Here is a 13,770-nt window from a genome sequence, read left to right on the forward strand (position 1 = left end):
CCCCCCGCTTAGCCACTGCAGCGACGTCCCTCCACGGAGCCAACTTCTAAACGGTCCGATTTTGTGCTCCGCGGCTCTAGCACTTGCCAGAAGCGGCCGGCGGAGGCCCCTCCCCCGCCGTCTATCCTCCCGAATATCGCCTCGGATTCACTTCTCCGCACGTCCTACCTTCCAGAAAGTGGTCACTTTTCTGTTCAGAGAGTTGTTGCTACTCTCTTCTTCGGTCTCCTGTTGAGTTCGTAGGTGTTCAGAATGGTTTGATCCCTATTCAGCTGAATTCCTGAGACCAGACGAAATCTAGGTCTCCTACTCCTCCGCCATCTTGCTCTGCCCCCCGATCACTGTGTATTTCAAACCCTTCAACTGGCTTCCCATTAAACCTTTCCTTGACTTACACATCTTGTATGTTTGGCCCCTGTCTCGTCTACAGTGTTACTTTATGCTGTGTTATTTTCCTGGTCAGTCTCTAGTTTCCCATTTACCCACTATTCTGTGGCCACATGGGCTTTTCAATCATCTGAATAGCCTAATCCTTTCATGCTTTAAGGCCATTGTGTATGACCCTCCCTCTGCTTAGATGATGGGGGTTTCTCTCCCTCCCCAGCCTCTCCTCCTCATCTCTGCAAGTATTTAGTTCCTCAGAGAGCCTTCCGTAACCACTCTCCCGAAATTAGGGCACAGTATTCCTCTTCTACCAGTCTGAAGCTCCCTAAACACATCAAAACGTTGACATTTCCTCTGTTATGGGGAAAAGGTTGATCAACAGCCTGCGATTATCAAGCATGTAACTCCAAGAGGAGTGCGCACCTTTACCATAAAGATAAATATTACACATTATGAATATTAAGTGATTGTAGAGCTATTTTTAGAAATAAATTGTTATCTCAAAATTGTACAGCCTAGCTCTTTGATATTGGTATTAAAGAACAAAGAGAAGCCTGCCCGTTGACTGGTCTGCAGTAGGGTGATGGAGTTAATCATAACCCCATCATGGGCCTTCTCATTACTGTCAATCATTTCTGCTCCAAAGAATGTAACAGAAGTCATAAGATTTCCCTCTTTGAAGTAGTTGCCTGGTTGCCGATAAAATCCTTTGTGTTTTCCTCTCTTAAAGTGAATGGTCAGGTTTGCTTCTCAGACATGAGAAAAGAAGGTGTCTCATAATTAGAGGGTGGAAACCAGTGAGGGCAATGTCTGGATCCTGGTTGATTTTTGAGTTCAGGGTAAAGTGGCAGAATGGCTGTTTGATTGAACTAGGTCAGATTTCTCTGTGTTTTCCAATTTCTGCCTGTTAACTTATTTTTTATTTTAATTAATCCTAGGCCAGAGAAGGGAGGCACTCGCCAGGAAGAAGGTCATAGGAATTCCAAATCATGATGTGAACTGCTTTCACAGTTACCTTTGTAGCTTTTCTTTCAAATAGGGGACTTTAAAGAATTCCAAAGAACACTGGGACATATGCTTAAATTTAGGACAATTAGTATAAGTGGGATGACTGGCACTTCTACTCTGTGCGCCCTGTTTGGCTGAATCGTATTCCTGATTATATAAAAAGTATGGTCTCTTTTGGGGAAAGACTACTTTTTGTTGGCTTATTTTAGTAGAACCTATGCACAAATATTCTTTGTGCTGTGGGGTAATGATAATCATTTGGAAAATGATATATCTAAAAATAAAATACAGTTTTCTGATTGCAGAAAAGTAACATAAATTTAATTTAAAAAATTCCAGCAACCCACAGCTAACATCATACTCAATGGTGAAAAGCCAAAAGCTTTTTCTCTAGGACTAGGAACAAGACAAGGATGTCAGTTCTCACCACTTTTATTCAACATAGTACTAGAAGTCTTAGCTGCAGCATTCAGTCAAGAAAAAAAATAAAAGACATCCAAATTGGTAAGGAAGAAGTAGAACTGTCACTGTTTGCAGATGACATGGTATTATATAGAGAAAGCCTAAAGAGTCCACTAAAAAACTATTAGAACTGATAAATGAATTCAGTAAAGTTGCAGGATACAAAATTAATATGCAAAAATCTGTTGGGTTTCTATATGGTAATAATGAACTAGCAGCAAGAGAAATTAGGAACACAATCCCATTTACAATAACATCAGTAAGAATAAAATACTTAGGAATAAATTTAACCAAGGAGGTGAAAGACCTATACTCTGATAACTATAAGACATTGATGAAAGAAATTGGAGATGACACAAATAAATGGAAAGATAGACCATACTTATGGACTGTTAAGAATTAATGTTGTTAAAATGTCCATACTAACCTAAAACAGTCTACAGATTCAATGCAGTCCCTATCAAAATACCAGTAGTACTTTTCACAGAACCAGAACAAGCAATCCTAAAATTTATATGGAACCATAAAGGACCCTGAATGGCAGCAATCTGGAGAAAGAAGCACAAAGTTGGAGGTATCACAACCGCAGAATCCAGAATACACTGCAAAGCTATAGTACTCAAACAGTATGGTCCTGGCACAAAGATAGACACGTAGATCAGTTGCATGGGACAGATAACTCAGAAAATAACCCACACTTACATGGTCAGTAAATCTATGACCAAGGAGGCAAGAATGTACACTGGGGAAAAGACCATCTCTTCAGTAGGTAGTTTTGGGAAAACTGGTCAGCAACACGCAAAAGAATGAAACCAGACCATTTCTTACACCATACACAAAAATAAACTCAAAATGGATAGAAGACGAAAATGTATGACCTGGAACCAAAAAACTCCTAAAAGAAAACATAGGCAGTCAGCTCTTGGGCGGTGCCCTTAGCAATATTTTTCTGGATCTGTCTCCTCAGGCAAGAGAAAAAAAGCAAAAACTCAACTATTGGGACAGCAAAAAGCTTCTGCACAGCAAAAGAAACCATCAACAAAACAAAAAGGAAACCTACTGAATGGGAGAAGATATTTGCAAATGATATCTCTGATAAGGGGTTAATATCCAAAATATATGAAGAACTCATAGAACTCAACTCCAAAAAACCCCAAATAATTGATTAAAAATTGGGCAGAGCACCTGAATAGACGTTCTTCCAAAAGAAGACATACAGATGGCCAGGAGACGCATGAAAAGATGTTCAACATCACTCATCATCAGAGAAATGCAAATTATAATCACAATGAGACATCACCTCCCACAGACAGAATGGCTGATGACTATTATAAAAAAGACAAGAAATAACAGTGTTAGTGAGGTTGTGGAGAAAAGGGAACCCTCATGCACTGTTGGTGGGAATGTATATTAGTGCAATGACTATGGAAAACAGTATGGAGGTTCCTCAAAAAATTAAAAATAGAAGTACTGTGTAATCCAGGAATTCTGCTCTGGAAGAAGAAAACAAAAATGTTAATTTGAAAAGATATAGGCACCCCTATGTTTATTGCAGTGTTACTTCTAATAGCCAAGATATGGAAGCAAGCCAAGTACCCATCCACAGATGAATGGATTAATAAGATGTGGTGTATATGTACAGTGGCATAATAGCCATAAAAAGGATGGAAAGCTTGCCATTTACCACAACGTGGATGGACCTAGAGTGTATTAAGCTAAGTGAAATAAGTCAAAGACAAATGCCACATGATTTCACTTATATGTAGAATCTAAAAAACAAAATCGGTGAACAAACAAACAAATATACCCAGAAATAGAGATAAGTGCAGAGAACATAAATGCAGAGAACAAACTGGTGGTTGCTAGAGGGGTGGGAGGATGGGCTAAACAGGTGAAGGGGATTAAGAGGTCAAATTTCCAGTTATAAAATAAGTCATGGGGATGAAAATTATAGTATAGGGAATAGAGTCAATACTGTTGGAGTAGCTTTGTATGATGACAGGTGGTAAATACATTTATCATAGTGAGCATTCTGTATCACTGTGTTGTATACCTGAAACTAATATGTTCTGTGTCAACTATACTTTAATCAAAAAAAGATACTGTACCACAGTTCTGCACTCCCATCAATCCAAAGTTTTCATATTTTTCTTATTCCCCTATAGATGTATGTTTATTTTTCTATGTAATTGTAATCTTGCAGTGATCATCTTGTATTTTGCTTTTTGTTGTGCTATATTTTTCATGTTTCATTTTTAATGGCTGTGTAGCATTCTGTCAAGTAGATACGTCATTCTAACCATTCTCTTGTGGTTGGTTTGCTTTATGGTGTATTTTTTATGATATGTTTTAAATGATGTCTTTGTTATGTTTTAATTTTGCAGGCAGAGACATTTGTTTGGGTTAACAATGCATCAGCGCATTCCCAGAGTGTTGCCAAGGCCAAATATGAGTTTTTATTTGGCAGATCTGAAGAGAAACCTCCAGATACTAGTAAGTGTTTCCTGACCCTCTTCCTTCAGGTAACAGATGTGAAGTGCTACTGAACTTTCGTATCTCAGAAGCTGAGAATTCTTCAAACCAAGAACTGATTTGAAATTACCCAGAACAGGCTACAAGAATCACGTCCAGTATTTCTCAGAAAATTTGTTTTGAAGAAGAATTAAAGTGAGCAGGTTTCAAAGAGGAGGAAGGCAGCAATGAGGGTGGAGAAGTACTCAGAAGGTGATAAAGGGGATATGTGTGTCTTGGGAGTTAGCTAGGAAAGGGATACTGCATGTGCTTAGGAGCCCGGGCTCTGGAGCTGGACTTCCTGCATTTGAATTCTGGTCTTGTAGTTTATGAAGTTTGTGACCGTGAGTAGGCTAATCTGTTTGTGCCTCAGTTCTGTCATCTGTAAATGGGATTATACAGGTTATAAATAAGTTAGTTACACCTGTCTCAGAGTTCTCTTAAGGTTTTAAATAAATTGACATATATAAAGATCTTAGAGCCACATGGGGCATGTAATAAGTGCTATAAAAGTGTTTGCTGTTGTTATTATTTATTGTAATTATCATCATCATCACCATGTCCCTGACATTTGAAGTACAGTCCTGACTCTCCTCGATTCTGTCACTGTCTGACACTGATTTTTGTTTTGGGTAGACAAGGAATCTGACCTAATGTAGTTGTTGTTCAGTTGAAAAAAAATCAAATAATAACTGCATTTTGGACTTCTATGTTAGATAGGAATATGTGATGGACCTCATAATATTTGGGGATAGCAAGACTGTAGTGTATCTGCAGCCATTTAAGAATTTCTTTTGCCCTAATCATGAATACTTATTAGATATTTCATTAGTTGAGGACTCTTAAATGAAGTATAAACCAGCTTGATTATTTTTTTTTTAAAGATTTTATTTATTTATTTGACAGAGAGAGACACAGCGAGAGAGGGAACACAAGCAGGGGGAGTGGGAGAGGGAGAAGCAGGCCTCCCGCGGAGCAGGGAGCCCGACGTGGGGCTCGATCCCAGGACCCCGGGATCATGACCTGAGCCGAAGGCAGATGTTTAACGACTGAGCCACCTAGGTGCCCCCAGCTTGATTATTTTTTAAAAATCATTCTGCTTTTATTAGAGTGCCCCCAATTTGCTATTTATCATTCAGCATAAATATTTAACTATTCTGGGCTTGAGGTTTGGGGCACTTAATCATTATTCACTATTTCTCAGACAGGAAGTACTGATTCAGCCAAGACTATTTAAAACTTCTCAAACAAAACAAAACAAAACCCGAAAAAAAACTACAAAAAACTCCTTCTTGACATTGCTTTAACTTCGCATGTCACATTGTGATTTTATGCTGATTAAGCTATTTTTTTACTTTGATAAAAAATGATTTTTTCTTTACTATGTAGAAATAATATGAAATGTCTGCATAGTTCTCTGACTTGGTGGGTGAGTTTGGTTCTTCCTTACTTAACAGGTTTTGAGTATACCTGTATACCTGAGGCAAATCAGAATGACATTTTCATGACATTTTAAACCTGTTTTTATTTGCCTTGGTAAAAATGGTTAGTAGTATTTGTTTCTAGCGTGATATTGTTCTGCAGGTGTGAAAGTATGCATGCATTCATTGAATAAATATGTTTAAAGAACACTTACAGTGTGTAGTCACCTGTACTGGGGACTGTGAGGATGCAGAGAAGTACAGATACAGTTCTTCCATTAGGAGCTTATTTTTTGGTCAGGGAGAAACAGATCTGTGAGTGACTAGAGGGAGGGACTAATCATTTTCAGCCGCGACTTCATGGAGGAGGTAGAAGTTGAACTTTTTCATAAAGAATGACCAGTGTTCTGATTAGTATGGTTTTTGGGGAGGGCATTTCAGATTGGAGGGAATGGTATGAGCAAGGGTATGGTGGCAGAAAATAAAAATTGTTTGAAGGACAGGAAGGAGACTAGCCTGGTTGGTTAACAAAATATCTCAGTGAAAGATAAGTTTAGCAAGATAATCATTTAAAAAGGGGCAAAATCATGTAGGGCCTTCTAAGACAAGGTAAAGAGTTTGTACATTATCCAGGTGTGCAGAAGGAAGTGGAAAATCAAGAAGGATTGATCTGGAAATTGGAATAGAGCAGCAGAAGCTGTTGCTTACCACAGGAGGGTTGTAAGATGCAAGTTTATATCTTTTTCTTCTCATATCTTTACAAAAAATTATGGCATTTTTTTTTTTTTATTTCAAAAACACTATTGAAGTTTCTTTACATAGACTAGTCATCTGTCATCAAAACACTGCCCAAATTCAGAATACCACCGGGTAAGGTAGTAGAGAGAATAGGACGGTGTTTTATTTGAATTTGATTGATAGACATACCTCTTCCCACAAAGGTTTTTTTCCTAAAAAAAAAAAAAAGTGAATTAGGGGCACCTGGGTGGCTCAGTTGGTTAAGCGTCTGCCTTCGGCTCAGGTCATGATCCCAGAGTCCTGGGATCGAGCCCTGCATCAGGCTCCCTGCTCGGCAGGAAGTCTGCTTCTCCCTCTCCCACTCCCCCTGCTTGTGCTTTCTCTCTCTGTGTCTCTCTCTGTCAAATAAATAAATAAAATATTTTTAAAAAACATGAATTAAATAAGTGACTTAAACTAGGTGCTCCAGAAACAGCCTGCTGGAGAAATGGATGCATCCCCAGTGATAGGTTCCATCACCTGAGGGGTGGTACCCTAGTAATGACATATTCAGATCAGGTAAATTCATTTGGTTCGTGATCCCCAGTTAGGCCCAAGGAAAGTGTCGCTGCTACAGGGAGAGAAGGCTTAGACTTTGCCATTGAGCAGGGACTTAACAGGAGTCATAGGTGGGAGGTTCTAGGGAAAACAAGTCAAGACTATTTGCACACTATAGCTTATTGCAGGGATTTTTGAATCGGTGACAAGACTTAGGGTATTGGATGGCGTACAGGAGAACATGTGAATTGTAGGAAGATGGCTTGGAATTAAGATCTAGATTCTCATTATTTGTTCATCAATATAGTGAAAGGAAAGTGATGACTATGCTTGTCTGGTTTCTGTGTTCACTCTACTTTCTGGGAGCTTCAGCTTTCAGGAGCTTCTCAAGGGTGAGAGCAGTAGTTGGTGATTGTTGAGAGGCTTTGGGCTACGAGTGACTTCAGTTGTGCTGTGACTTAATGAGGCTGTGGTTCTCATCTTCCATCCCAGTCCGCTGTTGGAATACGTATGGAGCTGTATTGAACTTCAGAGAGATAGAAAGAGGTATCATAGGAACCTCACGGGGGCTAACCATAGGCCTGTATTAATTAGTGTTTGGGTGACAATGCCTTTTAGACTTCCACTTACCACACTTTTCCTCTTTAGGTTGCCACACGTAGATGACAAGCATGGCTTTTCTAAACTAGTCAGATAAAGTATACTTTAACAGAAGAGTGGCTTCATTTTGGGAAGGTATGTTTTTTGAAATGTTTGTAAGGCAGTATCAGATGACCACAGTCAGTTGGTCTCTCTTTTATCAAAATCCGGAAGTCTTTGAAGAAGAGTAAAACTCTGGTCCTCAACTTACAGGAAGTGTAAGGAGTGTGTGAGGAAGTAAAAGGGCCTGTGGGATGCTAAATTAACTCTTAGAAGTTGACAAAATCTTACTCCCATGTTCTTTATTGATTTATAAACTAATTTTTAAGGTAAGTAGGTGAAGAAATGCACTTCAGAAAAAGAACCTGCCCAAGGGTGCACAGTTTAGAGCTTTCGAATGAAGTGGAGGGCAGGGAGGAGATAAAGGGACTGGGGATTGATATACCGATTTTCCAGAGCTCTGAGTGGGGAGAAAGCCACTCATGTGGAACTGAAACCCAGGCTGCAGCACAGAGGGGGTAGAGATCCAACTGTATCTTCAGATGATATCTAGAAATTGACACAAAACTGGTATTGGACTTGTTGACCTTAAAAGAGCCAGTTATTTTACCAGCAAAATCAGTTTATTCAGGAATAGCACAGGAATTGTAATTTGGGACACGCAAAGTATGGCAAAACGTAGAAGTCCAAAGATCAAAGGAGAGGAACCTTACTTTATAGAGAGAAAGGAAGTTGGGAGGGGCTGCTTTGAACAGAAGTCCATTGGAAGAAAGTGAGAGTTTAGGGTGGTGACAGTTTCTCATTGGTTGAGTTGTGGTATTACTGGTTGAGCTTATTGCTGGCCAGTCAGAAATTCTTCCTTTCTCCTGCTGGAATCGTAAAGTAGGCTTCTTCCTTTTGGGAAAGCACAATACCTCCCTTCCTGTTGGTGTCTACAATTGACCAATGTCTCTTAATTTTTCTCTCCTATTTTAAAATATTACCTTCTATTCTTTCTAATAAAAGTTTCACTTTGATAATTCTATTTATAATTTCTTTCCCAATCTCTGATCACTTAGTTTTCGTTTTAATCTGTTCTTTTATATATGCATTATGTCTAGAGACTCTCTAAAGAATTCACTAGAATAGAATTGTTTTTCTAAGATTACCTTCTGTTTCTGTAATTTCTACTTCATCCAGGGTCAGTTCTGTTTTATTCAATCTTGGAGCTTCTCTTGGAAGCCACTGTTTTTCCTCAAATGTCTGTTGGAGTTTTTTTTCCCATTCATACGCATGAATAAAAGACTGAGTTCCCTGGGGCGCCTGGGTGGCTCAGTTGTTGAGCATCTGCCTTTGGCTCAGGTCATGATCCCAGGGTCCTAGGATTAAGTCCTGCGTCGAGGTTCCTGCTCAGCGGGGAGCCTGCTTCTCCCTCTCCCACTCCTTCTGCTTGTGTTCCCTCTCTTGCTGTGTCTCTCACTTGTCAAATAAATAAATAAAATCTTAAAATGAAAGAGACTGCATTCCCAAATATAGATAGATAGAACTTTTCTCTGTGTGTGGAGTGCATCCCCAGCAGGCCTCTTCCTTGTAAATAGAGAAGGGCTTAGAAGAATCTTGGTGAGTTGAGATTTGTGGACTGGTACAGGGGTAGGTAGGTGGGCTGCCTTTATACTCCGACTATGTGCTTTGATGCCAGCAAGCCTCTAGGTAGGATGGTGGGAGAGGGGCCAACATAGGAAGCTGTTTTGTAGGTAATTCTTCAGGTAATCACAGTGACATGTGTTCTGCTTCCCATTCTAGATATGGACACCTGTCAGCCCTGGGCTTTTAGCTTCTCTGTGGCTTTACCGTGGGGATATTTGCAGCCTTCAGGATTGGGTCTTGGTTGTGATTTCTGCTTTATTTTGTCTGTGATGATAACCCCATCCATCCCTTTCAGTTTGACAAACTCATTAAAATTTCTGGCTTAATAATGTTCCTCTTTTTCTTAGCATCATTAACAAATTTATTTTCTTTTGAAAATTTATTTTCATTTTAATAGGACTTAGAAAAGGAGAGGAGGAAGATTTGTGTCCTTGTCTGTTGCAGTAACCCAGAAGCCCGAATAATTCTTTTTTCTCCAGTTTTACTGACATAATTGACAAATAACTTTGTGTAACTTTAAGGTATACAGTGTGATTACTTGATATATGTATATATTGTGAAGTGATTACCACATTTAATTAGCACATCCATACCTCACATAGTTACTATTTCTTTCTCTTTTTTTTTTTTCATTTGTGATGATTGCATTTAAGATCTACTCTCTAAGCAAATTTCAACTATACAGTACAGTATTGTTAACTGTGGTAACCATGCCGTAATTTACATCCCCACAACTGACTCATTTTTTTAACTGGAAGTTTATACCCATTGACCAACATCTCCCCGTTTTCCATCCCTTAGCCCCTGGTAACCACCAGTCTACTCTGTTTCTAGGAGTTGACTTTTTTAGATTCTGCGTAAAAGTGAGATGATGTGGTACTTGTCTCTGTCTCACTTAGCATAATGCTATTAAGGTCCATCCATGTTGTTGCAAATGGCAGATCTTCCTTCCATTATATATACACCGCATTTTCTTTATCCATTTATTTGTTGATAAACACTTCAGTTCTTTCCATGTTTTGGCTACTGTAAATACTGCAAGTGAGCATGGGGGTGCAGATGTCATTTTGAGATAATTATTTCATTTCCTTTGGAAGAAGTGGTATTGCTTTTTAGTAGCTTTATTGAGATACATCTTATAATACCACATAACCCATTTAAAATATAAAATTCAGTGGTTTTTAGTATGTTCACAGAGTTGTACATACAGCACCCCAGTTAACTTAGAATATTTTCATCATCCTAAAAAGAAAAGACTGCATGCCCTAGCAGTCACTCTATATCTTTTCCTCACTTCAGTAGGCAACCAATAATTTATTTTTTGTCTCTATAGATTTGCTTATTCTAATCACTTCATATAACTGGGATCATATAATATGTGGTCTTTTGTGATTAGGTTTTTTTTACTTATTGTGTTGTTTTCATCCATGCTGTAGCATGTATCACTACTTCATTCCATAATAAAAAATTGCAGAATAATATTCTATTATATAATAAGACTACATTTTATTTGTCTCTTCATCATTTGATGGATATTTGGGTTACTTCCACTTTTTGGCTATTATGAATAATGGTTTTATGAACATTTACGTATAGGTTTTTGTGTGGAGGTATGTTTTCATTTTTTTTGGGTCTGTACCTAGAAGTAGAATTGCTAGATCATATGGTGATTCTATGTTAAACCTTTTGAGGAACTTCTAAGTTTTTTTCCATAGCGGTTGTACTATTTTATATTCCCATCAACTGCATACGAGGGTTCTCATTTCTCTATATTCTAGTCAACACTTATAATTATCTTTTTTATTATATCCATTCTAGTGGATGTGAAGTAGAATCTCCTTGTGGTTTTGTTTTGCATTTCCTCAAGGACTAATGATGTTGATCATCTTTTCATATGCTTATTGGCTTATTTATTTCTTCTTTGGGGAAATGTCTGTTCAGATTCTTTGCCCAGTTTTTAATTGGTTTGTCTTTTTATGATTGAGTTTTAAGAGTTCTTTGTATATTCTGTATATAGGTACATTATTCGAAAATATTTTCTCACATTTTGTGGATTGTCTTTACTTTCTTGATAGTATCATTTGCAGCACAAAATTTTGAAATTTGATCAAGTCCAATTTATCTGTTCTTTTGTTGCTTGTGCTTTTAGTATTATATCTAAGAAGCTTGTGCCTAATCTAAGGTCAAGATTTACTCCTAATATTGTCTTCTAAGTTTTATAGTCCTAACTCTTAGATTTAGGTCTGTGATCATGTTAAGTTATTTTTTGCTTATGTGTGGGGAAGAAGCTGAATAACTCTTTTTTTTTTTTTTTAAGATTTTATTTATTTGACAGAGAGAGCACAGGGAGGGGGAACAGCAGAGAGAGGGAGAAGCAGGCTCCCTGCTGAGCAAGGAGCCTGATGTGGGGCTCGATCCTAGGATTCTGGGATCGTGACCTGAGCTGAAGGCAGACGCTTAACCAGCTGAGTTACCCAGGCGCCCCTGGACTTAGTACATCTAAACAAAATGTTTTTTTTGCATTATTTTAAATATCACTGCATTTCCTAGGACTATAACTATCATGTGAACCAAGGGAAGATTTTACTTAGTTTGGAAGTTTACTAAAAATTGTTCACCATTTCAAAACACCATATCCCACAGGTGGTATTCATGCTGTTGAGTCATCAGCTCCACACACCTGTTATCTGTGCTTGAGCCTTGCCTTCCGGGGGACTCTGTTTAGGTGCAAGCAAGCATCTAACGTAAGCATTTACATAATGAAAATCATTTTAATTTTTTGTATTGCATTTAGTAAACTGCTGAATGTAGTACATTCCATAAATTATTGATTAGTTTGAATTTTATATTTAGTCAGGTCATTATTTTTGAATGTCACTTTATGATAATAGAGGAGGCATTGTAAAATATTTGTTATAAAATTAAAGGCATTTTTGCTCTTACGAAGTTGAGAATTGCTATTTTTTTTTAAGATTTTATTTATTTGAGAGAGAGAACACCAGACAAGTAGGGGGAGGGGCAGAGGGGGAGGAAGTGGAGGTGAGAGATGGGGAGGGAGAAAAATCTCAGGCAAACTGCACTGAGCTCAGAGCCCCCTGCAGGGCTCCATCTCGAGACCCTGAAATCATCATGACCTGAGCTGAAATCAGGAGTTGGCCGCTTTAACTGACTGAGCCACCCAGGCCCCCTGAGAATTGCTATTTAAAGCAATGGTTCTTAAGCATATCAGATTGCCCTGTGGCAGTTTTGAAAATCATCATTGTGAATCTCCCCTAGAAGTACTAATTTAATTGTTCTATACAAATTCTAGGAACTCTACAAACCTTTCCCACTTCATGACATACTTAGATGATAGTCTTTGTATTATACACTTAGGAAGAATGAAGGCAGCTGCTTCAGGCTTCAGGTGACAGTTTCTGGGAATTCTGTGGCCCCTGTTTTGTCCAGCCCTGACCTGCCTTGCTAGCAGAGATATTTTGACACCTTGGATGCTTGGAATGCTCGTTAAAAACTCAAATATTTCTTTCACAGTGTATACATATATAAAATATCACCTTGTACGTTTTAAAATCTTGTAATTTTACTGTCTGTTATATCTCAGTAAAGCTGAAAAACCAGTTTGGATTCTTGAACTTCACCCCAGTAATTCTGATTTTGGTGTGTGACCTGAACATCTAGTACTGTATTGAATGCCCTAGATGATTCAGACCTAGATGGTTCTCAGACTGCACTGTGAACGGTCCTGCTCTTGAGGGGTGAGGGCAGTAACTATGTGGCATTCTGAGAAGAGGACAAGGGAAGGTTATGCTCCTTTCTAAGTGTGCGGGAGGTCATGTTAAGAGATTTCTGAGACAAAGTGGAGATACAGAACTGCTTGGTTGGGTTTGTCCTATCACTGAGAGCAATTGCCTTGTTGGAAATGGTAGAGCAAACAGTGCTGAGAAGCAAAAGCCCAAGAGCTCAACTCCTCCTTTTACGTGAATTTCAACTGTGAGGGATTATGTCCTGAGAGGCTGAGTAGATTTACAGATAAAGTACAGATCCACTCTAGGTAATCTTGGAAAAACAGAAAGGGCAAGTGCTCAAAAATTTTGAGAGGCGAAACCTTTATTTTTAGAAAGAATAAAGGAAATTGTAGAGACTCGTGATTTTCAGGATAATGTTCAGCCAAAGTGTAGAGGATTTTGAAAGTATTGGGAGAGTAGAGAGTCCTCCCCAGGAAGGAGCTCATGGTGGGGGCTCATGGATGGAGGGTGGGATCCCGACGGAGGGCGAGGCTCAGGGAGAAGAGCTTCCAGGCAGAAGGTAGCCAGCAGGGTTGGGAGACAGGGTGGAAGGACTTGGACAGGTTAGTGGAACTGAAAGTCGTCTGGAGTGGCTGGAAACCCGCATGTTATTAACATTATTAACTTCCCTACATGGATGTTGTTGGAACACAGTTGGG

At 38.8% G+C, this 13,770-nt stretch overlaps 1 protein-coding gene across 2 annotated transcripts in view; it reads left to right on the top strand.

Moving 5' to 3' along the window:
- The window catches only part of PSD3 (pleckstrin and Sec7 domain containing 3), a 706,817-nt gene that overhangs the window by 268,692 nt on the left and 424,355 nt on the right, over positions 1 to 13,770 (top strand). For both annotated transcript variants that reach the window (XM_073902616.1, XM_025886232.2), the window contains one exon: positions 4,239 to 4,347. In XM_073902616.1, coding sequence (XP_073758717.1) covers positions 4,239 to 4,347 — 109 coding nt within the window. The remainder of the gene's footprint in view (positions 1 to 4,238; positions 4,348 to 13,770) is intronic.

This window comes from Callorhinus ursinus, unplaced genomic scaffold (assembly GCF_003265705.2).
Source record: "Callorhinus ursinus isolate GAN/ISIS: 27379988/994484 unplaced genomic scaffold, GSC_fseal_2.0 scaffold17, whole genome shotgun sequence".
Taxonomy (NCBI): domain Eukaryota; kingdom Metazoa; phylum Chordata; class Mammalia; order Carnivora; family Otariidae; genus Callorhinus; species Callorhinus ursinus.